The following is a 26,820-nucleotide window of genomic DNA, read 5'->3' on the forward strand; positions in this document are numbered from 1 at the left end:
CGCCACGTGAGGGGGCTTTCCTGGCAGCCCGGGAAAGGCAGAAAGCCGCCTGCGGGAGGAGCGCCCACCGCCCACCCCCCCCCCCCACAGGAGCCCACAGGAGAGCAAGCGAGAAGAGAGGCACGGGGGCCAGGACAGCGACACCACCTCTGGGGCCACAGCTGCCATAGAATGAGCCAAGTACACAACTCAGCCACACGAACCAACCTCCCTGAAAACAAATACCCACTCTCTCTAAGTTCCACCGCCAGACTCAGCTTATTCACTTAAGCCAAGTGCCAAGATTCTGTCTCTCACTCCTACCACTTTTATTTTTTAAACAAAAGCGCCCGTGGGAAGCAAGTCAGAAAACATGGTGGAGGATTAGGCATAACTATGTGTGGATCTCCCAGGAGGCTGGCTTGATCAGTCCAAGCAGGAGGCCCCAGAGGGACCGAAGGGTCTCCATGTCCTCCTCCGCTCTGCTCTCCCAGTGTGAGCCACTCGGCCACGGGAGGCCCACTGAGCTCCATAAGGTGCTGGCAGCAACCACTCTTCGTGCACCTTCAGCTGCCACACAGTCTCCTTACAGCAAGCTCCCTAGGGACACGAGGGACTGTTCACACAAGTGCTGCCCCTAGCTAGCCTGCAGTGCCCTCCCAGTACGTTTTTCTGCATTCACCAGCACCATCTCAGCAGAGAAGACCCCCCTGACCAGAGTGGAAAACAGGCGTCAGCTGGTACATCTGGACCCCAGGAGCCAGTAACCTCTCCGAGAGCAGAATATTCTCCCCGTCTCCTGACTCGGCTGACAAGTACACCCCATGAGACTATCTGCTTCCCTTGACTGCTGAACACCTTTTAGTGTTTGAGTCTTTTAACTCAGACTTTTATCCTTTTCAGATCAAATGAAAGACTAACAGGCATGAAAACAGCTACTTTCTATTTGTTGATGTCCCTGAAGACCTAACATCAAATGCAAAATAGCTATGTCTGGAATCCCTTTTCTCTCCTAACTAATCTCGGGAAACTGAGCTCTATGACATCAGGGATGTAAAGAAGCTATGTGGCCTCTGTTACAGGTAGTACTGATTTTTTCCATATCATGATTAGACTACCAGAAAATTAAATGTACCTCAGGATAAATAATCCCAACGATCATTACCTCGGGTTACATGGTTTGGAGGTAAAGGAGGTTGCAAGGAGCATCTGTTTCAACCATTTCATTCTAAAAATGTGTAAACTTTCAGTCCAAAACAGTTAAGCAACGGGGTTAAGAGGCAGAATGCAAAAGCACTTCTCCTCGCTCTTACTTCTGCGCTCTTTCCACCACGCCAGAGTGCCTCAGCACAAACGTTCAACATCAACTATTAGTATACCTCTTGTTTGGTTTTTGTGGTATAACCCTGGACAGATTCTCTTGCGACCAAGCTCTCCAATGCATCCTGGACCGTCCGGATCCTGTCAGACTGGATGTCCAGCTGCAAGGTGAAGAATGGCTGCAAAGTGGCCGACTCCTTTGAACTCTGCTGGTAAACCACAGACCTAAGAGGCAGAAACAAAAACAGAACACTGTTAAGAGACCACTCCTTCCCATTCTCCGTTAAGATGAGCCAGCAGGAGAAGAGGCATTAACTGAAAACGAGATTGCTCAGAATCATTTTCAGAAAACCAGAGAGAACAAAAAAGACAAAAATATACTGAATTTAAAAATAATCCTGCTAAATACCACCTCCTAAGTGTTTCTAGCAACTATCCACCAGCTGATCATTCTCCCAGCACAAGCTCGCTGGAAGAAAACATAGTTCATCTTCCCAATTCCTTCATCTCCACTCCAGACTTTATTTCACACACCAGTCAGTAAATGCGCCTATCCTGCCATGGCCTCGAAATGCTGACACACTCCATTTTCTCAAAGTATCATAGCCCGTTCTAATAAAACAGAGGAAACCCCAAGGTAAACAGAGTATTTTTAATGGCACTTTTCCCCTACAAAAATGACTTACAAAAGAAGAGGAGTAGGGTGTGTATAATAAAAAATAAGTTAACATTCCAGGAAACAAGGCTACCTACCACCCTCAAGAAGAAGGGTGCCAATTCAACCTTGTTTTTCTTAGCTGGTTTTTCATTTCACTTTTCTTTTTCTAAGTTTTTCTGAGTAAAACTTGTGTGCTCGGCCCATCTCTCATTTAGCCCCAGCAAGGAAACATTCCAGGAGCTCAACAAGGAATTCCATTTCTGCAGTCTGAGTGACCTAGTTTACGAACAGAATCAAATGGGTGTGCGTGGGTATTGAGGCTTTATGGAGCAGATGCCGTGAAGAGCAAGCTGAAGGGCATCCCGTTCACACGCTGCTCTCCTAAAGCACGGTGTTAGGATGCACCGTGACGCGCCCTCCCTTCGAGTGTCCGGACGTGGGAGCAACGGCCACTCCGTTGGTTCCAAGAGCGGCAGTGGGAGCAGAAGGCACTAAAACTGGTGAAGGAATCAAGAGGCGGTCCTCTTGACTCCAGTGGCCTGGACTTTTATTCCGTGGCTGAGGGGAAAGGTGAAGAAAGGTGCTGCTTTTTCTGGGGGAAGTGAAAACCCACCCAAAGAGGGTGAATTTTAAAAGAAAAACCTTCCAGCTGTCTGAACAAGGAAGCGCTTCCTGATGGCTACTGCACACAGGAGAGAAGTTTCCTAAATTATAAAAAATAATTCCTACTTTTGCTTTATCGTTTCTCAAAAGTATCAACAATCAATTTCAACATAAAAAGACCACTGAGGCTAGAGGCCTGGCAGAGCCATGCAGGCCAAGCTAGAAATTTCTCCAAAGTGGATTCTGGTTTTTCCCACGGGTTATTTTCAAACACGTGTAGGCTCTTCGGGAATGTTGGCCTCAGTGGCCTTGCAATTTTGATACCCTACCTATGCGCGGGTCTGGCGCTGCTCTTCTACCCACCGGGCTGTTCCTTCAGCCTCTCTCCCGTCCCTAAGGGACCAGCCCACGAATGCTAACATCCGAGGTCTAATGCAGGGCTAAGGGCACAGGACGGCCTCCTCTCACTGCTGTTGCCTGACCTGGATCCCTGCTTCCCTTCCCGAAACGGCCCAGCCCGAGGAATCGCATCTGGCAAAGGCAAGTTACAGCGGGAGCAGTCAGGGGCTGGGCGTTTCCCCAGAGCACACCTGACCACAAGGCTGACGTGCAGAGTCCAGAACAGAAAGGGGCCCGCAGGCTCTAGCGCACACCGAAGAGCACAGAAACGACTCGTTCAGGGTGACAAGGTGGCATAACTGGCTTCTGAATCCCATCCGACACAGCAGCACCGACTGGCCTGTGAAGGAGCCAGTGGACACGCTGAGGTCTTATTAGCCTACTGAAAGGGGCTCAACCTAAGTTGTATCAGAGCAGAGAGAGACCGAACTAACTTTCCATGCCTTGGAAAGGGTGTTACTTCTTTTGGATACAAAGCATTTGGGACAAGCGAAGACTGAGTCTCATTAAAAAACCACCCTTGTAGGATACAACGCGAGGCCTTCCGAGAGGAAATCCTGCCCTAACAAGGCCCTCTGGGACTTGGGATGACTGAACCGCCTTGGAGACGGCCCCCACGCTCCTGAGTCCCACATCACGGTGGTCTTGAACAGCTCTAATGCAATCAAATAAAAGCCTTCCAGAAGGATGTCATGGAAGAGCAAGGAGCAGCTGGTTTACGGGAACTGGGACAGAGGAAGGGCCCAGGCACTCCAGGAGGTCCCATGTGCCCCTTTATGTAGAACTATCTCCCTCCACACTCCCTTACCTTTCTAGCTCCCTTGGTTCTGGCGCCTAATATTCCTCCAGTCAGACACAAAACATGTATTTCAACTTAACAAGTCTTTCTCTTCCTACCTAGCGGTGAGCAGCTGGCCTGAGGGAATGTAGGGCTGACTGAGGGAGGGAGCAGGGGTGATGGCGGCCGCCGAGCCCTGGGGGCCAGCGCCCTGTGCCGAGGTGCCGTGCGGGGCGGGAGCAGGGAAAGCACCAGGCAGGAGAAGCACAGGGAAGTCCAGGGACAGAGCGGGCACAGAGGCGTAAAGGCAAGCCATCGAGTCCAAAATTTCTTAGACACGTCTTACACCTTCCCCCTTCAGTAAACGGCCAAACCCTGAAAAAGGCAAGCACTAAAGTATTCCAGAAAAGCATAAACCTGATGTGTCCACCAAAAATGCCAGTGATTGGGGTCTGAACAAACTCCGCATGGCGAGTGACTGAAGTCTTATTTCTGGGGCCCACTTGCTCCCATTCGTCCTCACTTCCTTCGCCTGGTTCTTCCTGCTCGTCTTCATTCACTAAGTGGCTTTTGGGTCCATTGGAAATGGTGAGTTCTGAAAAGGAGACAGTTCGCTTAAGCTACCATCAGCAACAATAACAGCAAAAAAATGTTTTAAAGAAAGGTTCTACATAAGCCACCTGCACAGAGTTGGCTTTAAAAGTGAAATCAGGGTGTGTCCTACATTCAGAACAAATGCAGCACGTACATCCGCTGGACCCCTGGCTGCATTAACCACCAAAGACAGCGTGCTTAGAACTGAGAAATCTGAAGGTGTACTGGAAAGTAGGCATTACTGTGTAATCAAAGCCAGTTTTCCTAATTCGGTAAGGGGCTTTGGTCATGCGGGAGAGCATCCTCATCCTCAGGAAATGCATGCTTTGGCATTTAGGGGCAAACTGGTATCTGCAACTTAATTTGTGTCACTCAGGAAACTGTGTGTGGGGACAGAGAGAGAGACAAAGCATGACATGTTAGCAGACGCAGAACCCAGTGCTCATACAGGTATTCACCAACTATTCTCCCAGCTTTTCTGGACGTCTCATCATTTTCCTAATTAAGAGTTGAAGGGAAAAAAGCAAAGGTTCTGGATATATTTTAATTTATCCAAGTAGAACATTCACAATGGCCCATAAAGTAAGCAATGTAAAGATACCAGACTCGCCCTAGTGAGAAGGTGACTCGAAGGGTCAATGACCGGGGTGGGGGGAAAGTAATGTACTACATGAGCAGGTGACATCTGTTCAAAAGGAATTTTTTTTTTTTTTTGAAAGATTTTTATTTATTTGACAGAGACAGACACAGCGAGAGAGAGAGAACACAAGCAGGGGGAGTGGGAGAGGGTTCCTGCCGAGCAGGGAGCACAACACGGGGCTCGATCCCAGGACCCTGGGACCATGACCTGAGCCGAAGGCAGACGCTTAACGACTGAGCCACCCAGGTGCCCCTCAAAAGGAATTCTTAAGGAAAGGTTCTCACACAGTTTTGTGGCAAATAGACCACAACCTACTTTCATTATTTGGTGACAGGAGTTTCTTTAGGTTCAGCATTTCCTCATGAAGTCCATTTAGAATGAAGCCTAAGTACTCCTCAGCATCTTCTTGTCGACCCTGAAAAGGCCAGACGTGAGCACATTAATTTTAACTGATCACCATGCAAGGACTGCAGGGAATATTATACCTGCATATTCAGACTAGGTCTCCTCTTAAATTTTCAACAAGATTTAATGTAAAGTGTTTCCCAAAATCATATGAGCTCTCCTTTGGACCACTGAAATGGGTAGGCTGAGCAGTAGGAGGATTGGGGAGGGGACGGGGGGAGAGACAGGTACACCTTTATGTCTGAGTATAGAATGAGCAGGGATTTTTATTGGTTTTTTTTTTGTATTTTTGAAATTTTCTACAATAAATATGTATTACCTATCTGATAAAAAAAAGTTATTAAACAGATGCTCTCTTGTTGATATGAAATAGAAGAACAGGAACTAGAGGTCTAGGGCCACCTCACTGCACAACCCCAGGGAGTTGTGAATAGCAGCCCTGTGTGTCTCCTTCTATTTTTGATGATGGGCAACTATAGGGGAAAGGACCCAAATTATATGTGAAAAGCTCTATTGATTCGAAGATTTAACTAACAGTTGTATACACACATACACACACACCAGCAAAATCATTTATAGATGAGTCATGCAACAGTCACATATTTGTCTTATAATCTTGGGATTAGTTCCCATTTCATTCTTTGGAGAATAACCACATGTTCCAAGGATTTTCAAAGTCGTCTTCGTGCGGTCTCCAGGTCTATTTGTTCCACCTAGAACTGCAGCTCTAAACAGACAGCAGATGTTCAGAGTTGAGTATGCCCCGCGTATGTGCAAAAGGGCAGAAACTGGCTAGCTCAAGAAGCAGAAAGGGTTGACACAGCAGGCACGAGGCTACGGTTCTTGGCAAGGCCTGCTTGCTGGGTTGGTCCCTGGTGGGCATCTGGGAAGTTGGATCTGGGGAGGGATTCCCCCCCCCCATTCCAAGAAGTGAAAAGGGACTATGCCAAAATGGCGCAGTGTGGTTTATGGTGCACACCTGTTTTCCCTCTGCAAGTACGGAATTTTGGTGTGTGCTAGGCAGAGGATGCCTACGTGACCAGCCCTCGGTAAAACCCCTGGGAGTCTCCCATGTGCTTCCACAGCAGACATTTTCACATGGCTGTCACACATTGATGCTGAGAAATTAAGTGCATTCTCCTGCTGCACCGGGAGAGGAGTTTCAAGGTTTCCCATGGACGTCGGACCTTGCTTTAGTGTCCCTGCACTAAATCCTGTGAGAACAGCCTCTGAGTCCTGTGAGTCCTTCCATCAAAGCACTAAATCGGAGGGTGGTGTGGGGGACCCAACAGAGCCAATATTCATGTAACTCTGAAAGACACCTCTCTCCATGAACGTAACTTCGGAGCAGGATCTCGGTGGGGCTTGACCACAGGACGCCCCCTAAAATTCACTGCTTTACCTCCGCCTCCACCTGAGCTGGACGGCCCTCCTCTGGCTTCTAAAGCATCAGTGTCTGCATCTATTTTAGTACTTCTCTTGCGGGTCTGTTTTCTTGGATGATAGATCTAATTCCCTTATTGGACAGGTGAGGTCTTTGAGGGCAGAGGGCACAGTTTAATCCATTTCTGCACTGCTAACATTCTATACTTTTCTCACTACCTGGGAAACGTAAATTTCGAGCTAAGCACCAACAGCTACGACAGGAGCAGTAAAGCATCCCCAGTGGTACCCCGCTGCACTGTCCTGGCCATTCACCCTTCCTCAGAACAAGGAGCTTCAGTATTGCTTTACTCAGCTTTAACGCAATTGTTTTGACGATTTTTCTCTCTGAATAATTTCCCTAGACATCATTTCAAATGCTTATACTGACTCATCACAATCTCTACGCAGACCTCCTTGGCCCTCGGTCCCATGCCTTCAGGAGCAAAGTGTATGAGCACAGATGTAGATGAAAGAGGCAAGGAGCTACTAGAAACGTGTGAGTATGATGAAGCCCTAGCTCTCCTTAAGGCTGTCACGATTCCAGGCCCAATGACCAAGCTCTAAGAGGCAGCGCAGTGCTTAAGGAGCTGACTGTAACGCCAGGCTCTGTACTGAGGAGCTGTGTGACCTTGGACAAGGATCTCACTTTTCTCAAATGTAACAAGGAGACAACCATACTTTACTCAAGGGTTAATTAAGTAAGCTAACATATGAAAAGAACTTACAAGAGTACTTGGTGCACAGTAAATGACCGCATGAGCTGGCCCCGATGATATTTTTTAATATTCATTCAAGCTACTGACTCCGTTAACAGGCCCAGATCTACTCAGGACCCACCCAACCCCAGCACTGACGGTGCAGAACGAGCACTGAACAGGCAACGGCGCGGGCACAGACTGAAGCAAGAGGCCACCTTTCTAGGGGCTACATGAGAGCAATGCCAAACCTTTTCAGACAGGCTCGACTTGATGACTGTCAGAAGTCTGTAAATATATGTAGGTTCGAAAGCAGCTCCAGGGCGGATATCTCTGACGATTTTATCCCCAAGAGCTGCAGTGGAAACAGGACACAGATTTTCATGATGAAAACCAAGTCAAAATGATGAAAAGCAGCATGACCAGAACTCCCCTCCACCGCACGCAGTGCTGAGAAGAGCACAGTTGTAACATCTCGCATTTTAAAGACATTTTCTTTCCAACAAGACCGAACTTATGACATTCAGTCATCTGAGCTCCTAACAGTCCATACGTAATGGGCACCGGAAGACCTCATTTTTACTCACCTTGTCTGGGTTTTGGAGGTACTGGCATATTAGTAAACTCATTCATTAGCCGAACACTACAAACATGGGGGAAACAACAGTTTAGCACATTTCTTTAAAAAAGACATACTTTTACTAAAGAGACTCGATGGTTAAGTAGAGTATTTTAGCATGAAGATGGCAAATTTTAAGTAACCAATGCTATAACAGCTAGTGAGTTCTTCAATCTTTTCTCTGTAAGGTTTTGGTACATTTTATGTAACATACACACACTAGTAAACACTACACTTACGTAACTGAATCTAAAGAACACAAACAATGCTCCGATTCCATTTCTGGTTAACTTCCACATAAAAACATCAACAGTACATTTAAAAAAAATAAAATTATAGGACTCATTTGCAAGAAATTAAGAACCTTGCTAAACCATTTGAATTCAAATTATCAGAGGCGAAAACACCCAGCCCCGTAACACATTTGTAAGCACCTTACTTACAAGCTATCTATCATGGGTGTCGACGTACAAGGCCTTTGCACTTTTGAATAGAGAGGAATGAACTTCATCAGGTGATACATCGGAGGGCAAGCAACCAGTGCCTGCAGTGTCTAAGTATTGGCAGTAAGGAAGTGTAAAGGAAATGAAACAGACACTCCAAATTTCTGAAAGGTACAGTAAACCCAAAGCATATAAACCTAAGTAAGCCAATGACACTGAAAGACTTACATATGTAAACATAAAAAAGAATAAACCAAATAACCATGAGGATAACTGTCCTGTGATTTCCACGTAAGGGTTTACTCTGCAATCAGCATTTACATACAAAAACTTGATTCGACCTAGATAAATCAATTAAAACAACATTTCCAATTGTAAGTGGACACACTGCCCCATTCATCAGGGCCATGCTAATGAAAATAAAAGTCGCCTGATTCTGTCACTCACCAGTCAACAATCATCTTTTTTTGCGGTCAGGAATTAACTCTGTTTATAAGCAAGGTAGGCAGACTAAGCAAGGAACCAAGTTCTTGGACTCAAACTTTAGGGGAGAGGCCCCTCTGCAGCTGCACGAAGTCAAAGGCACGGGAGGAAGAGAGAAGTGCAGCCAGCCGGCCTTGGGGACAGCACTTGAGAAGGATACAGCGTTAATGTAGCACCAGTTTCCTTTATTGATCAGCCCACGGGGTTGCAATGACACTGGTTTATGTATTAGGGTTACATTCTCCAGTAACTCTGAAAGAGTGAAGAAGCATATTTAAAGAAGTTAATGACATCTAGTGAATAACATGGAAGTAAATGCTTATACTCTGGCGGAGTGATAAACACCCCTTCGAGAGACCACATATCCAAAGAGGAGGCACATTGTGTGGAAGCTGCGTGCTATCCAACACCACGTACGATACTTAAGGATTAAAAATTTTAAAAAATATCTACCCCCCCCCAATAAACACCAACATTTATTTATCTTTCTGTGGGACTGTAACTGGGGAACACAACAACTATTTTAACAAGCAGCAGAAAAGGCTAAGATACATGGTTAACAGAGGTGACAGAGACCTAAGAGACACAGGCTTCTCCCGGGCACGCTGAGGGCAAGGTGGGCCTTGCTAACAGTGCAGGCCCTCAGACACCAGTTACGGAGGCGTCCACAGGCAGAACCCGAGCCTCAGCTGGTGGGAACCCCCAGCACCTACTAGGGCACCCAACGCATCACAGCAGGCGATCAACCACTGTTCAATGAAGGATAATACTCTTTTTCGGGACAACTGTCTCATACTAAATAAATTGTATTTTTCAATAGAATTCCAATTTATGGAATGTTTTGGATGCCGGAATGCCCTTACTCCATTTAGAAACACATTTATCCTCAGATTCGTCCTCTGACATCCCTCTTTTCTACAGCCTTCAGACAGATGTGAATGCCATGTTCATATAATGCTTTAATACTTTAATTAAATGCTTTAAATATTTTTTTCAGAAATGCTTTAAAACAAGACAAAGTCTCCCCATGTCCCATTATGAATCTCGTACCAGTGACAGCTACAAGTTATGGACACCTTCTACACTCAACAAGCGCTTTACAACTTACGCTTGGTAACTGGCTGCACTTAATCCTTAGTAATCCAGGAGAACCACCACTATCCCCCTTTCCCCAGTAAGGAAATGGGAGTCCCTGAAACGTTAACTAGCTTGCCCGTGATCACTCGGGAGCTATGTAGTGCAGCCAGGGCCTAAAATCCATGATCTGTGGCCATTCCACACTGCCTCCCTTTACTTTTAAACTGTGTACCAGAAAAGGAAAAGTAAGTACGTGTACATGGGATGCCAGCATCCATCCAAGGCATCACTCCAACAAAAGTAGCCTTTCCATTCCAAAACACAGTTGGACTGGGAGGTCTCAGACTTAAGCATTAGCTGAAGAAGTTAATTTGCAAAATTCTAATGTCCACATGCACCCACATACACACCCTCCCTCCCTCCCTCCTCTGAGAGTAAATGCCCTCTTTCCTCTAACTGAGGAAGCACAGAGAATAATTTCCCCATTTATAAAAAGTAAAGCATTACAGGCTCAAAAAAAACCCAATGGGATCTATTCAATTAGTCTGGGCTTATAAAGCTCATCTCTCTCCTACTATGGGGCACAGTACCGGGCTTCAGTGAGGACCACATCAGTTAGAACTCAACTACAAGCTCCATGTGAGGGCCCCCAGCACAGACAGTACCAGGCATGCGGTGAACACTGTGCTGGGGGCCTCATCTACACTGTTCATAATCATCCTCACGACGCTATCAAGGAGACACGGTTATCCTCCTCGCTTTACAGGTGAGAACACAGAGGTCCAGAGGCTTAGGGAACTGGTAAAGGCTGTGTACCTGAGCAGACACGGGACCCAGATCTGCACTCCCTCTCACAAGGTAACGGGCTCCGCTCTACAACCCTTCCACTCAAAGGTTTCCGTACTAACTTGCCTCGCGGGCTTGGGACCTCCCACTTACAACGGAGCTGTCCACTTGTCTCTGACGCGTGTTGCCACGACAGTCCACTCTCTCCAGTGTGTGCCAAAGACCGGCAATTATTTAATATAATTACTCCGTAAAAAAAATCTGTGCATTTTCAAATAAGCATCAATCCCAAATGAATACTCTTGCATGGCCCTGTGAATCTTTGCCATAGCACTTTTATATCTACAGTCATACTAAGTTTTTACATAACCATAAGACTCAAAATCAACTGCCCTCCTACCACAAGGACCTCTTGTTAAATGACCCGCTATCATTCGCCGAGCCCGGCCTGGGCACCGGGTCCTGGAAGCACAGAGGTGACTAAAAGGCGGCCCTGCGGCAGGAGAGCTTGTGGCCCAGTGAAGAAGGGAAAACCCAGTGCAGGCTAAGCTGAAGGGGGATGCGTGGAGGGGATGCTCAGCCCAATCCACAGACTGGAGAGACCGTGAGGCGGCCAGGGGCCAATGACAGCAAACAGCAGCTGACACCACAAGGGCCCTGGCTGGGGTGATGGAGCCTTCCACCCGGAAGAGTAGGTTTCTTTTTGTTTTGTACAGTGATGAGATCACAAGTTTAGTTTCAGAGGCGCTGATAAGAGGTACCCAGATTACACCAGTCAACAGTGTACTTATACCCACAGAGCAGCAAGTAACAGATCTACACACACACACACACACACACGCAGCCTGGGGCTGGCACTGTACATCCTGACGACACATACGTCAAGAGGAGTGATGTGTCAGGAGTGGAGTCCTAAGTACCAGCCATGTCTAAGGGACAGGCCAAGAAGAACCTGTACCATCTACAAGGACAGGGCAGTTTGAATTCGTAATGGAGGTGGAAGCAGGTTCTAGGGCTCCACAGAGGGAAGTGCACAGGGGAGCCGCCCGAAGCAGGCTGGAGTGATGGGGTCACTAAGAGGCTCACAGGACTGCGGGAGGGAGGGAGCCGGGAAGGGCAGACTCACCACAGTTTATGGTGGGGAAGACAGGAAACAGCAACCTCCATTTCCTCTGATGATAGGGAAAGAGCAACATCTTCTAGGGTAGGGCTAGGGGCAAAAACGTGGGGAGGGGGTAGTTTAGGGACAGTAATCCCTGCTTAGTACAGACACTGAAGGAAAATGGAAAGAAAATGACCAGAAACTGAAATATAAGGTCTGAAACTTCCCTCCCATGTTAACTGTCTCAACAGATTCAAATACATGTTTATAGCTGGTCAAAAGTACTTTGAATTAGTATCTTATGAAATAACAAAAAAATAACTTATGACCCTGCAGGGTGAGACCCTCAAGCCTACACAATAAGAGCACATACCCACTTAAACCTAACCACAGCGGACTTCGTTCCATCATTCATCCGGGAAGCAGCGTGTACTGGTTGGACAGAAACCTTTAGTTTCTACATCAACCCTTCCCTTGAAGCAATACCAGCTCCTGGCCATTGTTTTGGGTTCACTTATTTTAAGAAACAGGCAGGAAAAAAGCAGTTTCACTGTTTGGCTTCTACAATCTTAAACTCAAGTCTCTCAGCATCACCTAGTGGTTTGCTCAATAACTGCAAGTAACAAAACATTCCAAATAGCCATCTATCCACAAAATGAACAAAGTCAAAACTCAGACACGTAATGTGGAGCAAAATGACACTCGGGACATTTATCAGGGAATGTACTGAACTAGCTTCAAGTCTTTAACATTCTTTAAAAGAGCCTCTGGTACAGGGGTGCCTGGTGGGTCAGTTAAGCGTCTGCCTTTGGCTCAGGTCATGATTCTGGAGTCCCAGGATTGAGTCCTGCATGGGACTCCCCGCTCAGAACGGAGTCTGCTTCTCCCTCTGACCCTCCCCCCTCTCATGCTCTCTCACTCTCTGTCTCTCAAATAAATAAATATTTTTAAAATAAAATAAAATAAATAAATAAAAGAGCCTCTGGTACAGGGACGCCTGGTGGCTCAGTCGGTTGAGCGGCCAACTCTTGATTTCACTTCTGGTCGTGATCTCGGGGTCCCGGGGATCAAATGCCGCTTTGGGCTCTCTGCGCTCAGTGGGGAGTCTGCTTGAGATTTTCTTTCTCCCTCTGGTCCTCCCCCTGTTCGCTCACTCTCTCAGTGCTCTCTCTCTAAAGTAAATCTTTTAGGGGCGCCTGGGTGGCTCAGTCGTTAAGCGTCTGCCTTCGGCTCAGGTCATGATCCCAGGATCCTGGGATCGAGCCCCGTGTCGGGCTACCTGCTCAGCGGGAAGCCTGCTTCTCCCCCTCCCGTTCCCCCTGCTTGTGTTCCCTCCCTCACTGTGTCTCTGTCAAAAAATAAAATATAAATCTTTTAAAACAGAGCCTCTGGTGTAATAGTCATAAGTTTATAGATTAATATCTTTAAAGACTCAGAACATGCAGAGAAGAAACACTGAACAATCTAGATTTTCCTTAATCATTATGCTGCTATTCTAGAAAAACCTTCTCTACACAGGCAAGTCTTACGTAAGCTACAACAGAGTACCACTGTCGGGAGTGTCTTCCAGCTAGCCTAAACACCACTCTCAAAGACGGACGGACCAGAATGGACGCAGCCTTCCCTGAAGGCACCTACAGCTGGACGCGGCCTTCCTCCACGGCAGCAGGCACCATGGACTCCACCTTGTACCAGAGGTGCGCAGCTCCTTCCAGACAACTCCCTCACACTGCTCATGCTCTGCTGAGTCCTCCCTGGCCAGGTAACAGAACTTCCAGGCCTTCTTTGTCCCAGCCTCATCCTGCCATCCCAAGGTTCCAGCAGATCTCCTACTGGCCCCTGGACCCCAAACCCCTCTGCAAATGATTACTGCTCTTTCTGCTACTAAAAGCAGACATCTGTGCCTGCCCTATCTTATTCTTTAGACGACACTCATGACAAGGCCGATTATTACTCACTGACCGAGATAGTGGGTGGCCTACACAAAGTACTTATTAAAGAGTGCGGGGGGTGCATTAAACATCTGGAGACTAAAGTTGTTGGTTATGGTAAATGACTCCATTCAAGCTTATTAGAAATGATCCAGTGGACTTTGAAAGTCATTCTATCACATTGTTCACAAAGCCTCCAGGTGCCCCCATGAAGGAGACAAGAGCCCAGGAAGACAAACCAGACAACCAGAGTTCAAAGCCTGGCTCTGCCACTTCATTTTGCAACCTGGAACGGAAGACCTCTCTCCTCCCTTACAACAGAGCCAGGAAACCACACCATGCCCGGCTGCAGTGAAGACATGAAATAATGTAATAGGTGTGTAGAACACCTAGCAGGACGGCCAGCTCATCACAGGCGCTGATAATCCTTATTAGAAAATGAAGAAATGGGGCGTGTGGGTGGCTCAGTTGGTTAAGCATCCAGCTCTTGATTTTCAGCTCAGGTCATGATCTCAGGGTCCTGGGATCGAGCCCCATATCGAACCCCACGTCAGGCTCCGCACTCAGGGTGGAGTCAGCTTGAGAATTTCTCCCCTGCTCCCTCTGCCCCTCCCCGCCACTCACTCTCACAGGCTCCCTCGCTCTCTCTCTCTCTACAATAAATAAATCAGGGGCACCTGGGTGGCTCAGTCGTTAAGCATCTGCCTTCGGCTCAGGTCACGATCTCAGGTTCCTGGGATCAAGCCCCGCATCGGGATCCCTGCTCAGCAGAAAGCCTGCTTCTCCCTCTCCCACTCCCCCTGCTTATGGAGTTCCCTCTCTCGCTGTCTGTCAAATAAATAAAATCTTTAAAAATCAATCAATCAATCAATCTAGGGGAAAAAACCGATGTAGATGGGAAGAGAGAGAGAAAGAAATCTTACGGGAAACTTTAAGTGAACCAACCGTTTTCAGTACTCTAATAAGTTAAATTACTTAAAATTAAGTGTTGAACATTTTGTGAATATATACAGTTCTATTTCAAAAGATATAAAAGCTTGTAAAAAACATCTTGTCTAGGATTTTCTCTTAAGAAACAAATACCGAAACAATGTCAAGTTTTGGTTTTGTAACATAGCGTATATTGGGCCTTTCCCCCTCAAGAATTTCAGTAACCATAAACTGAGCCAGACACCAACGTTTGACAAAGTATGTCAGTGTCCTCCCTCTTCTCCCGCTTAGTGAAACACACGTGCGCGCACGCGCATGTACTGATAATCCTTATTCTTGTCCACAGTCACCTGTCACTATTACCGAATCCTACTGCTATAATTCAAGTCAATTATTCTGGACTTGCAGATAAGCCAGGAGGATAACTGCTTTTACTGTTTTGGTGTAACTCTTGGCTCCAGTTCCATTTACTATTGTATTCCTATCCTGAAGTCCAACAAGCACTGTAATTACGGAGGTCAAAAGCATCAAGGCCAGGCAGGGCGCTGCCAAAGGACAGAAGGCAGGGCACTTCCTGAGCCTGAGGCTCGAAGACTGACCTGTGTTCCGAAGTCATCACTGCTGGTTCTATCTCACCTTATTCTAGGACAAAAAATCAGAAATTGACTGTAGTAACAAACTTCTCCAGAGGCCTTTCCAATTCATTACTGTCCATGTAACTTCCTACTTAGATCCACTGAGACGGCAACCTCAGGGAGGACGGCCTCCTGAACCCACCCTCTCACAGGGCTGCTGGGGCTGCCCAGAACCGTGTAACCACAGCGGCACAGGAGGCCAGAACGACTCCATAGCACGTGAAAGGTACAAAACTGAAACCGGCGTCTTCACTTCTGTAACAGTTTAAACGTTAGATGGCTGGATTAAAATTCAACTCTCTTACGAAATCTGCCGACGGACAGAAGACCTTGAGGGGTTAAACAGCCTTTCTCATAGTTCAAGACACACACAGTAGCTCACGTATGTTGCCGTAAACCATTCCCATGAAATGATTTACAAACTCAGTGGCAACACTTGCGCTGTGAACTTTTAAGTCAATATAAGGCAGGATTATTTTTACACGTACTTTACGCATCAAATTTTGTTTTCCTAAAATTGGCTGTAGAGGTCACATTACCATTTAAGTTCTATGAAAATACAAGGTAAGAACTCTCCTTGATTCTTAAGGCCAAGTAAGTGGCCTGTAGTCAACATTCTGATGCTGCTGACCTGCTTTTCTGTCCCCTTCCTCAACTACCCAGAACACCCTGCAAGTGTTTCTGTTGTCCTCGTTACATCACTTGGGAAGAACACGTGCTAGCTAGCCTGGTTACCTAATCAGGTGGAGGACAGCAAAGTAACCAGTAAGTACCGCTGTCTATTGGTTGTAAATCAACGTATGCTTTTTAAGTGGAGGGGTCTCAATTCAGTTCTAGAAGACAGAAACATCATAAATACCAGCAAGAATATATACACACTGAATCAGATAGGGACTGAACTCTCCACCCACAGGCATGGATTCCTACAAACAGGTGCTATACCTTTTCAGCTTAGGGTATGCTACATTATCACTACTTTTGCTATTTTGGACAATTTGAAAAGGAAATGAAAAATATTTAAGAAAACATTTACCAAAGAAGACATTAAGTATAAATATAAGCCACCAAAAATGATCAATCACAAGGTATGTATTTGTCTACATTTAAAATAAATATGGACACAGGTATTCATTTTTCTGAGCAGATCCAACTTGTAATGATTTTGTTGCTCTCTAGGAACAAATCTTAAGATATAAAACTACTGTGCAAAATCATATATTAAATAGGTTTTGACTAAAACTCGTAATAAATGGTATGACTAGGTGTTTCAATTTCCTCACAGGAAAGATTTTTTTAGAGCTGTCAAAGAACTCAGTTTACTTCATTCTCCTTCCACTGATATTGTAACTCGTTTTATGTGGGCCTTCAACCTAGTCCTTCTCCTTGCCCACCATTATTTCCACTCCTTCAAAACAAAATACATGGATGCAAGATTTTAAAAGCAAAACATAAAATACAAAATAGCTCTATGTGTGATTCGAAAGCATTTGATACAATTTAGGTTTGGGATATGATAAATGTTTCTTAGTAAAAACCCAGGAAAATGTAAACGTTCATCGCAAGGTCACATGCGCTGCCCCGGCTCTGGGCGCCGGCAATCCCTGTGCTACTTGCGTTCGTTACACTTACTCTCAAACGTGGACAAATCTAATATTTTGCAACCACTTTCAAATACAAACTACTAAGATTTTCAAGTTTCTTGTTCTCACCTCCTGGTTCAGTTGTTCCTACTGAAAAGTGGAAAATGCTCCCTCTCAGAATGCCAAAAACCACTCGCTGAAACAAGGACCCCTCTGCAAGCCCATGCAGGCTTCTGTGTCGGTTCCCACTTCCTGCGGGGCTGGGGAAGGCACTCAGCACCTCAGGACAAGTGCTCTTCCCTTCCAACTCCTTAAATCAGAGTTTACACTTAAGAAGAAACAGCCAATGGAGCAAAACGGTGACAGTCTAAACCAAGAAAGTAAAAGCAGAACCCGCTAAAGTAATGGATAAACAGTTACAAGTAATCACGAGCTGGCTGTATTTCCGTTCAAAATGCCTTATGTGGTGTTCTTATTCTTTGTTTACAGTTGGTGTGTCCTATTTTGTATTTCACTGGTAGTTATACAAAAATTAGTTGGCATTTATGAAGCACAGACTTAATGATAGGGCAGAGAACGCAGAAATGTGGACATCCAAAATAAATGAATGTGGGCTTAAAAAAAAAATCAACTGTGGACATTGATATTATTCTAAGAATTCAAAAAAAAATAAACTTGATGTCTGGAATGCTCCCTCCCTCTTTTCCCCATAGTTAATAAATATAATAACAAACATAAAAATTACTCTCTTGGTAGAACCAGTTAGATGCTTATGCTAATTCTAGGATAACCAACATCAATCAAGAGATCTTTTAATGGAACTAGCATCTCACACAGTTAAGTGCTGTTTAAAACAAGTGAGCCTACACTTAAAAGCATGCCCATTCAAGGGAAGTTTGTGGTAGTGGATCTTACTTACAACAAACTGAATACAGTTCATCATTTTTATAAAGTAAACCTCTATGTAGGAGAATATAACAAAGGGGAAAACCTCCAAGCAGCACCATTTTACCTAAGCTGTGTGGGATCCCAAGAGTCATTTAGTGTCGGTGCTGCTGCTGCTTGGTTTTATAGGAAGCACCACTCGCAACTGTCAGCAGCTACATTCCAGATTTCTAAGGCTCCGTAAAAAGGCTCAAAAGAATGAAGTATTTTAAAAAGAACTACAGTTTTGCTCAGATAAGTAAAACATCTTCTTAACTGGACTAATCATAGGATTAAGGAAATAAACCTGCTGGGGAGGCACTGCCTCAACTCACAAATACTTGGACTGTGCCCAGCAACGCTCTCCCCCGCCCCCATACAAGTAGCTGAGAGCCTCCACAGCAGGTTACCTACCTGCAAGTTAACAGCAGAGGTGAGCAGGCGAGATTTTAACAAACGTACAACACAGCAAACTATGTATCAAACTACATTTAAAGTCATAGGATTAAAATGTTTCAAAACATTTAAAATCAAGTTTTTCTTATTTTAAATACTGAGAAAATTTCCTAGAAATGGGAGGTTTTTAGGAACAGAAGTGTAACACTTTCATAACTTTGAACTTAGAACGCACATTTTTAAAAGCATCCCACTAATGCATTTCTCATATAGAGTTTAAAAATAAAACCTTTAACATACCGATCTATATGAAGGTTTACACTGTCTTACCCTGACTGTGACAGCTTTCTCTTGCAATGAATATTCCAAAAGTTATAATAAAGAAACCACCTAACTTTAAAATATATATATATAAAGCCCAAAATGACTGGCTGACCAATTATCTTCTCATTTCAAGAGAACTCGAGACACCAAGATTATTCAAAAGGATGTGCTGATGGAACTGTGACCATTCATAAAAGGGTGTGTATTGTGCAGCCTGCTACTGGAACTGATGCTCATCCTGGGAACAGATGCTGTCAGGTGCTCAAATGTTAAATCAGTACATTTCACATAAAGCCTAAATGAGACAGCTTATCTTAATTCGGCTAATGAGGCAAGAATCTGAAGAGCTTGCTGCTGAACTTCTTGGTATGGTGAAATCTGAAGAAATACTCTGGCTTCTGAGACATGTATACAGGTACACAGTCCCTGCATTTCTGACTTCCTAGTTTAACTTAGAAACAACAGCAGATTATGCAGCTGTTTTTACTGAAATCCGCCCTCCTCCTGAGCCTGAGCACTCGAAACAAAGCATAAACTTTGGCCTAAATTGTCGCAGTTTTTCTTTTCCTGTCAACAGCTAACCTTGGTGTTCTACAACTGAGTAAAATCCATTTACTCAATCCAAAACAGGCAATAATAAGAAAAAAAAACCCAAATGCCTTCTTACATCCTCAGAAATACAGAAGAGAAACAGCGCAAAGTGAGTCCAACTCAAGGATTACAAAGCAAAGGTGAACAACAGCTGTGACACAGGACAAGGGCATTCTGCTCCCTCGCTGGAGCAGAATTACTGGATCAAAAAGCAAGGACGTGGAAATGCACTCTGTCAACAGAGAAAGACTGGTAATAGACATGGAGTGTTCACTTAACATAAAGGTATGAGCCCCCAACCCACCCGCATTGTGCTGAAGTATCATCTTATTTCTAGACAGAAAGCATTTAAGGCATAGACAGTCTTGAGAAATTCCTATGAGCACACAGGTCACCTACTACTGCTCTGGGTAACAATCTAGCACACAGTTTTATCAGCCCAGACAGCCTCAAACTTACTCAACAGGAACAGAGATCTGCTTCCACCTTCACTTTCAACTCTTTTGAACTATACCTGCAATCTTTATGGCTACAGGATCCTCTGAAACTGGAACAAGCCCTTCTTTGACTTCAATCTGCTTTTCAGAGACCAGGGGAGATGTGGCAGGAGGGGAATACTTAGTTTCCACAGAAGCCACGGGCAAGGAGGAAGAGGGCTTAGAATCATGAAAAAGACTGGCCCATGACTTAGGCTGGCTAGCGGGAGCGGTGCCCGCCGCAGAAGCCGGGGCGTCGGCAGCAGGGGAAGCGCTCTCGGCTTTAGCTGGGTCCGAGTCCGTGCTTTCCACAGTGTGCAACTCAACTCCATTGGCAGCTGAGCCCTCACCGGAGGATTCAAGTATTTGCCCATTAGCAACTCCAAGGTTTTCAGTAGTATGAGTTCCCATGTAAGGCTGCGCCACCGCTGTCCTCAACAGGCTGTCCCTGCCAGTCTCTGCAGGGAGGCAGGACTGTTTCAGGTCGGCCCCATGGCAGCCCTCGGGCTGCCCTGCAGTCCTCGCATCGCCGTCGAGGGCTCCGGGGAAAGGCCCACCAGGCACAGCGTCACTGACGAAGTCCATGGAATCCTGAAGGCTGTTAAAAGTCCTGCGTGTCCCCGACAGGGGCACATCGCCCACTAACTCTGCATCCTCTGAGCCTACGCTGTTTGGGACTGCTGGATTGGCATGGCCATTGACCAGGGCTTCCGTGGGAATACCACCCTCACCACCATCCTTCAAGTAACTGTAATATCCTGGGGGACGTTTTTTCTTCTTTTTACGCTCCCTTTGTCCAAGACCACCCGCGACACCATCACTTTCTAAAACTTCCACCTCTGCGCTCGAACTGCCATCCAGGGCAAGAGCATCGCCTGGGTACTGGCAGTCAACAGAGCTGTAGGTCACTTCTTTATCTAGGTCATCAGGGGTCTTTTTGGAAGTTGTGCAACTGAGAATAAATTCAGGGGCCTGAGGATTCAATGTGCTTGAAATACTGTAGTTGGGAGTTCTCGGCAAAGTGTCATTGGGTTCAATTACTTCATTAACGCCAAATTCAATTCTCTGATATTCTTGTCCTGTTTAGAAAGAAAATGATCAGTAAATATGGCATTAGTTAAGAACATAGCTATACAAACTATAAGAGCCTCAATAATTATTTTCTTTTCGAAGCTAAACCTTAAAGTCTTCTAATTAACACAGCTATGACATTTCATTTCTGTGACAAATAATTTGCCAAAAATAAGTAATGACTATAAAACCGTATTTAATGTTAGAGCTATGATAACCAGAAACCGGTATTCATTTTCCACTCTCAGGGTAGCTTAGGGAGACTTTCAGAAGGTAGAAATTTAAATGAAATTATAATAAAAAGCAAATAATATTTTGCCTAAAAACACCCCTCAATGAAATCTGACTTTATTGGCTTACTTTCTGAGACTAGGGTGTAGGTATTTGGACAACTTAAAAAGAAAATCATGATGACTTAGGGATTTAAAGTCACTGCTATATTTATGGCTTCCCTAATTAGTGTAATTTAGAAATTCAGAAAGTATGCACTATGCCAAGAGTTCATCCTCTCTATAAAAGTGCTCTTCAGAGGCATGCTCTCAAATTCTCCATCTCCTGACCTCCTCCACTGACAACCTTATCTGCAGTCTGCAGACAGCCTTGCATGAATGCATGTCAATGTGCCCTAAATGAACTCATAGTGGATCAACTCCAAGGCTGGTGACAATACTTCCAAAAATACCAAAGGACAATTAGGACTGCAAACTTTTAAAAATTTCTTTGGAACCCTCTGATACTTCCTGTCAACTGGCTAGCGGGAGTATAGACCATCTATACATTCTACCCATCCCAAAATGTACATTTTTTTCATAGCTCACATTTCTGAAATTAGGTTAAGTTGTAGAATCAGCTGCATCTTTCAACAGACGTCAAGCATCAGTGTCATCTTATATCTGATGAAACAGTTATAAACTCTGAAGTTAAGGGAAGGACACATGCCTTTTCATTTATCCGTAATGCATAATTGAAGATCTCTCCGAATCTAGCACAAGAGGCCAACTTCTTCTCAAGGCAAGTATTAAAAAAAAAAAAAAAAAAAAAAAATCATACTACCACAAGGACTGTGCTCTACTACAAGTAACTTAATATTTTTCACCTTGGAAGTTTTTCAACAAGCAGCCCCTAAGAGAGGCCCATTATATGCAAGTTAGTTGGGGACAGGGACGCCACCAGTCTCCTAACTCTTCATCTGCTTTGTGATCACACCTGGGAGGCGGGGGGTACACCTTCCCAACAACAAAAAGCTCCTGAAAAAGAAATACTAATGATGGCTATATTTTCATATAAAGTCACCAATATAAGCATTTGAATCCTTTGGCCTCTGAGCACTGGTCTTTTTTTCCTTATTTTGAAAACAATCACCAAAGAGAAATTAATTTCTCTATTATCACACCTAATTAATTTCTCTATTATCACACCAAATCCACTTTGACTTGAGGCATCGCCTACTCCGTGACACCTCGAGGCTGCAATGCTACTACACAGACTGACACGGATGTACGTGAGGAAATGAACGCTCCACAGGGGGGAGGCTCCCCTTCGGAAACTGTAGTGTGCAATGTGAAATCAAAACGGACGTGCGTTGTGGCATGCAGCCTGTGCAAGAGTTTAATTATTTCCAATAGACACAGTGCCTTCCACATTTCAATCCTGACTCTTATCATATCACAGAATATTCTAGAATGTGATAGGACATTACGGAACCATTTCAATATACTAAGTTTATTACCAAAACATTCACCCCGTAGCGGGTCTGACCGTACCACTGGAGGGCAGAGAGTCCTACCCAGAACAGTTCCTCTTCTTATCCACAACATGTCTCACGGACACACGTGCACACTGCACTGCACAGAGGAGGAGTCAGCACGGAGCCCAATCTGTGGGCTGAAGGAGTGGTGAAGCCTGCAAACCCAGGCTTGAAACAACACAGTCGATGCATCAAGTGAATGGGGCCTCCGTGCTCAGGCCACGCAGACAGTGGGTTGTTGGGGGAAGGAAAACTAACTCAAATAAAACAATGTCATCCCAACAGAGCACTCTGCCAAGCGTGCTCCCGCAGCGCCCAGGGTGCTGGACAGGCCCCACAGTCTGCAATGCTCGGGGGCCCCCAGAGACTGTCATGCCCTCCATGTCTGAGAACTGCTGCTTAAGTGGCCTCCTCAGCTGATTTCTCCAATTAAGAGAGCACCTAGCGCACCTAGCTGTGTGCAAAGTGCTTATTATCACAGAGGGCACAAAGATTAGTATGGCAAAGTCCCTGCCTCAGGGAGTGACACTGACTAGTAGAAAAACACCTCAGACTGAAGCTGACAGTGCAGAGGAAGGGCAAGATAAGGCCTCAACAGCTTTACAGAAAGAATGCTTCCAGATACAGAAAAGAATGACCAATTTCAGTCAGAAGCTACAGAGAAGTCAGTGGAACCGGCAGAATTGCCGGGGGGGGGGGGGGGGGGGCGGTGAATAGAGGCTATTTCAGCTCTAGGATCAGACTAAAAAAAAGCAGAGGTATAGAAGGCACGCCATGATGAGGAGCCCCTGCAAAGAGCTTGCTGTAGCTGCCTCTGGTGGGAGGTAGAACAAACCATCCTAAATCATTCATCCAGAAACACACTGAAGGTCTACAACATTCCATATACTACAGTGCACAGCTGCTGAGCACACAGAAATGGAGGACTATGATCCCTGCCACCCACAGCCGAACTCTGTCCAAAGAGGGAGGCAGATTCAGTACTGGACAGTGGGACAGGCACTGTAAAAGAAAGAAACGTCATAGAAGCACAAGAGAACAGAAAAGGCCCCAGAGAAATGGGCCTTTAAGCTGGCCTGTCACTACCAGCGTGAGCAGGTGGCAAGATCCCAGCTGTGTTTTGGCAGATTAAAAGATGGACTTGAGAGACAATGGAGAAAAGGAGCCACAAAGCAGGAACTAAGCAGACAGTACAGCCTAGAAGGAGTGGTGCGGTATGAGGAAGGGAAGGAGAGGAGCTGGAGGAGCATCCAATCTGCAGCCCGGGCCCCGGGGAGGATGGTGAGACCATGAACTTAACAAGAAAGAAAGGAATAACACGAAAGGGGAAAGAACAAAACATTTTAAAGCACTGAGCAGACATCCGTAGCATGCTTACTATGTGCCAAGTACTTGAGAGAGAGAAATCCGACAGACTCAGAACCCAGCTGCTCTGAAGGCTGGGCAGCCAGGCAGGGCGTCTGGACCCCTCCAGCTCACTCCATTTCACTCTAGTCCTGAGCCACCATTAGAACTGCTCTTTTTCTTTTTTTTTTTTTTTAAAGATTATCTATTTGACAGAGAGAGAGAGTGCGAGCACACAAGCAGGGGGAGCGGCAGGCAAAGGGAGAGGGAGAAGTAAGTAGGCTTCCCCACTGATCAGGGAGCCCGATGTGGGACTCGATCCCAGGACCCCGGGATCATGACCTGAGCCGAAAGCAGATGCTTAACTGACCGAGCCACCCAGGTACCCCTAGAACTGCACTTTCCCTCAGGCTCCCAGATCACGGTTTCCCACAAACTGCTAAGAATGTTAGATACTATCAGCTCTCTAATTATACTGTACGTAAGAAGTCTGGACACGTTCTTCAAGGTTTATGTTTAAATTATAAAGAAAACCCCGATCACAGGTCTGACCATGCTAATGAAACAGGGAACCAGGCCCCTGGCTCTCAAAGCAAAGGGTTAGCATCTGCTTCTCCAAGGCCAGCAAGGGACTTTAATGATCCAAACCGTACATTGGGCCACAGAGATCGGACCTGCGCCCCGGCAACCTGCAGTAACCAAACAACCCGCCATTACTCAACCATGCAAAATCACTGCATCTCAGTAAGCACCGTCCCCAGTAATGAGCTCTATGTCTGTGACAGAGACCAAAAGTAACAGACTGGGAAGTGAAAAGGTCCTCTGACTTCCCGAGAGCATTAAGTGACAGACTACGACATAAATGTAAACTGCAGAACAGATCTGAGCTATCACTGAGCCGTGCAAAGAACACATTCTCAGAGAATCACCAGCTCTGGGCCCAGGAGCCTCGACAACCAGAAGAAAGGCCACTGGAGAACTTTTACAAAAAGCACTGGCTACAAAAGACACACGGGTGCCACTGAGAATGGTCAAGAAAAAACAGGATCAAACAACTATTTCCTTAACTAAACCTTGAACATCTGACACTCCGAAGCACAGAATATACTTCATTAATCAAAATGGTTCAGAGATTAAACATGCTATAGTATTATAGCAAAAACCTCAAGCAGTAAGAAGAGTGTTTATTCGACAGGTATGAACCAGCAGGAAAACATGATTTCCAAAGAGCACCCCCCGCCCCCCCGCCCCCGCCCACACACATGGCCCAACAGCACGTCAGGGAGATGGAGGAGAGAAGCAGCTTACCATCGGGTAGTTCGCCTGTAGCTTGTGTGCCGCAGAGAACTGCTCCACTGTATGGAGGGAGCTGCACAGGGAAGTGGGAAACAAATTTTAATTCAACAAAATGTTAAAACCCAACCCATTCTTTTTCATTAAAACTCTTTATCCAACTTTTCTCATGACATTTTTTAAACAAAATAACATACATTGAGACAGTAAAATTAAATCACCTTCATTTAAGATAAAAATACCATAGGAATTGTTTTAAATACTGTCATTAAGATCCAAAAATGAGGCAAAAAATAAAAATAAAAAAGATTCCAATGGACATGTAAGTCAACTACAATAAAATGCCACGATAAACCCTTAGTTTCGTAGGACGTGAGAGACTGCCCACAGAGACCACAGCCACTGCTCTGCACCACTAACAGAGGTGAGTCTTAGTGACCGCGTGCATGTCACCCTCACAGCACTGCATGCCCACACAGCAGGGCAGGCAAGGACCAGGCCCCCGGGAAGAGTGGAGAGCCCACAGAGGAGTCTGGGAACCACGGCCCCCTTTTTACCACAGTGCCTTATGTAAATCAATTAATGGCTGAAATCACATTCCTTGTTTGGAAGAGAGAAAGCAAAACGGCAAGTATCTGACCTCTCTGTAAAAACCAGGAAGGTATTATGAATATCCCAAATTTTTCTTCTTCCTAGCCATCCCGTAATTTTTAAGAACTGGAAATGTTTCAAACGGACACACTGGGGATGAGAAAGTTCAGGATGGAAGGGATAAGGTAAGCGGACTTAAAAGAGAGAACAAAAGAACAAGGCAATGACATCTTCACACCGCACTTCTCCAAGTGTGCCCCGCAACACCCGGGGTTCCCAAATGGGCCCCGCAGTGTGCAACGGTCAAGGGCCCCGGCAATTCTCAGGCCGGCCACTGCCTGAGAACTGCTGCGCAAGGGGCCTCCTCAGCTGATTGCTCCAATTAACTCTTAGCAAGTTGATTCAATGATCACAGTAAGGAAGTTCTCTCCCCCACAGAATGCATGACAAGAAAGAACCTAAGGAAACAAAGGGCAGTTCAAAACGAACTGAAGGCTTGCAGGACCTGAGAGCTGCACGTTTGTCCACTGGGGGGCGCCCAGTGACCATCACGCTGACACAAAAGAAGCCATTCTGAGTGCTGGCCAAGGGCTACACCTGGCCTAAGGTGCACCTGCAGCACAAAGATCAGTCAAACGCATGCACACGGTGCTCCAGCATTTACCGTTGGCACAGACACATGGAGCAAAAAAGGTGCATCTGAGAACCAATCAGGTTCATGTCCCCCTGCAGTCACAAAAGAAGTTTAGCAAACTCCCAGATACAGAATACCTTTTCTTTTTCTATCAGTGACATCAGGGTGCCCCCTGGTGATGGAAATCTATACATAAACTGTGAGGCACTAAAAGTGCTTGTTTTTCTAATCATGCTGTAGTTACACAAAATGTAGTTAAGTGGTAGAGACAGGACCTGAAAACAGACTCCCCACCCCAGCAGACCCCACGGCAACACTGCATTTTCTGTTCGTGTTTACAACACTTA

General features: G+C 45.6%; 1 protein-coding gene across 1 annotated transcript in view; it reads right to left on the reverse strand.

Annotated features, from left to right (window-relative positions):
* The window catches only part of USP10 (ubiquitin specific peptidase 10), a 74,912-nt gene that overhangs the window by 7,831 nt on the left and 40,261 nt on the right, over positions 1 to 26,820 (reverse strand). Inside the window, exons 3-11 of the mRNA XM_045890639.2 lie at positions 25,264 to 25,324; positions 19,832 to 20,872; positions 9,202 to 9,293; positions 8,559 to 8,668; positions 8,084 to 8,139; positions 7,748 to 7,851; positions 5,287 to 5,386; positions 4,155 to 4,332; positions 1,359 to 1,524 (exon numbers count right to left, since the gene is read on the reverse strand). Coding sequence (XP_045746595.1) covers positions 1,359 to 1,524; positions 4,155 to 4,332; positions 5,287 to 5,386; positions 7,748 to 7,851; positions 8,084 to 8,139; positions 8,559 to 8,668; positions 9,202 to 9,293; positions 19,832 to 20,872; positions 25,264 to 25,324 — 1,908 coding nt within the window. The remainder of the gene's footprint in view (positions 1 to 1,358; positions 1,525 to 4,154; positions 4,333 to 5,286; positions 5,387 to 7,747; positions 7,852 to 8,083; positions 8,140 to 8,558; positions 8,669 to 9,201; positions 9,294 to 19,831; positions 20,873 to 25,263; positions 25,325 to 26,820) is intronic.

The sequence above is a fragment of the Mirounga angustirostris genome, unplaced genomic scaffold (assembly GCF_029215605.1).
Source record: "Mirounga angustirostris isolate CCGP_5_RB_7025 unplaced genomic scaffold, mMirAng1.0.hap1 SCAF_16, whole genome shotgun sequence".
NCBI lineage: Eukaryota > Metazoa > Chordata > Mammalia > Carnivora > Phocidae > Mirounga > Mirounga angustirostris.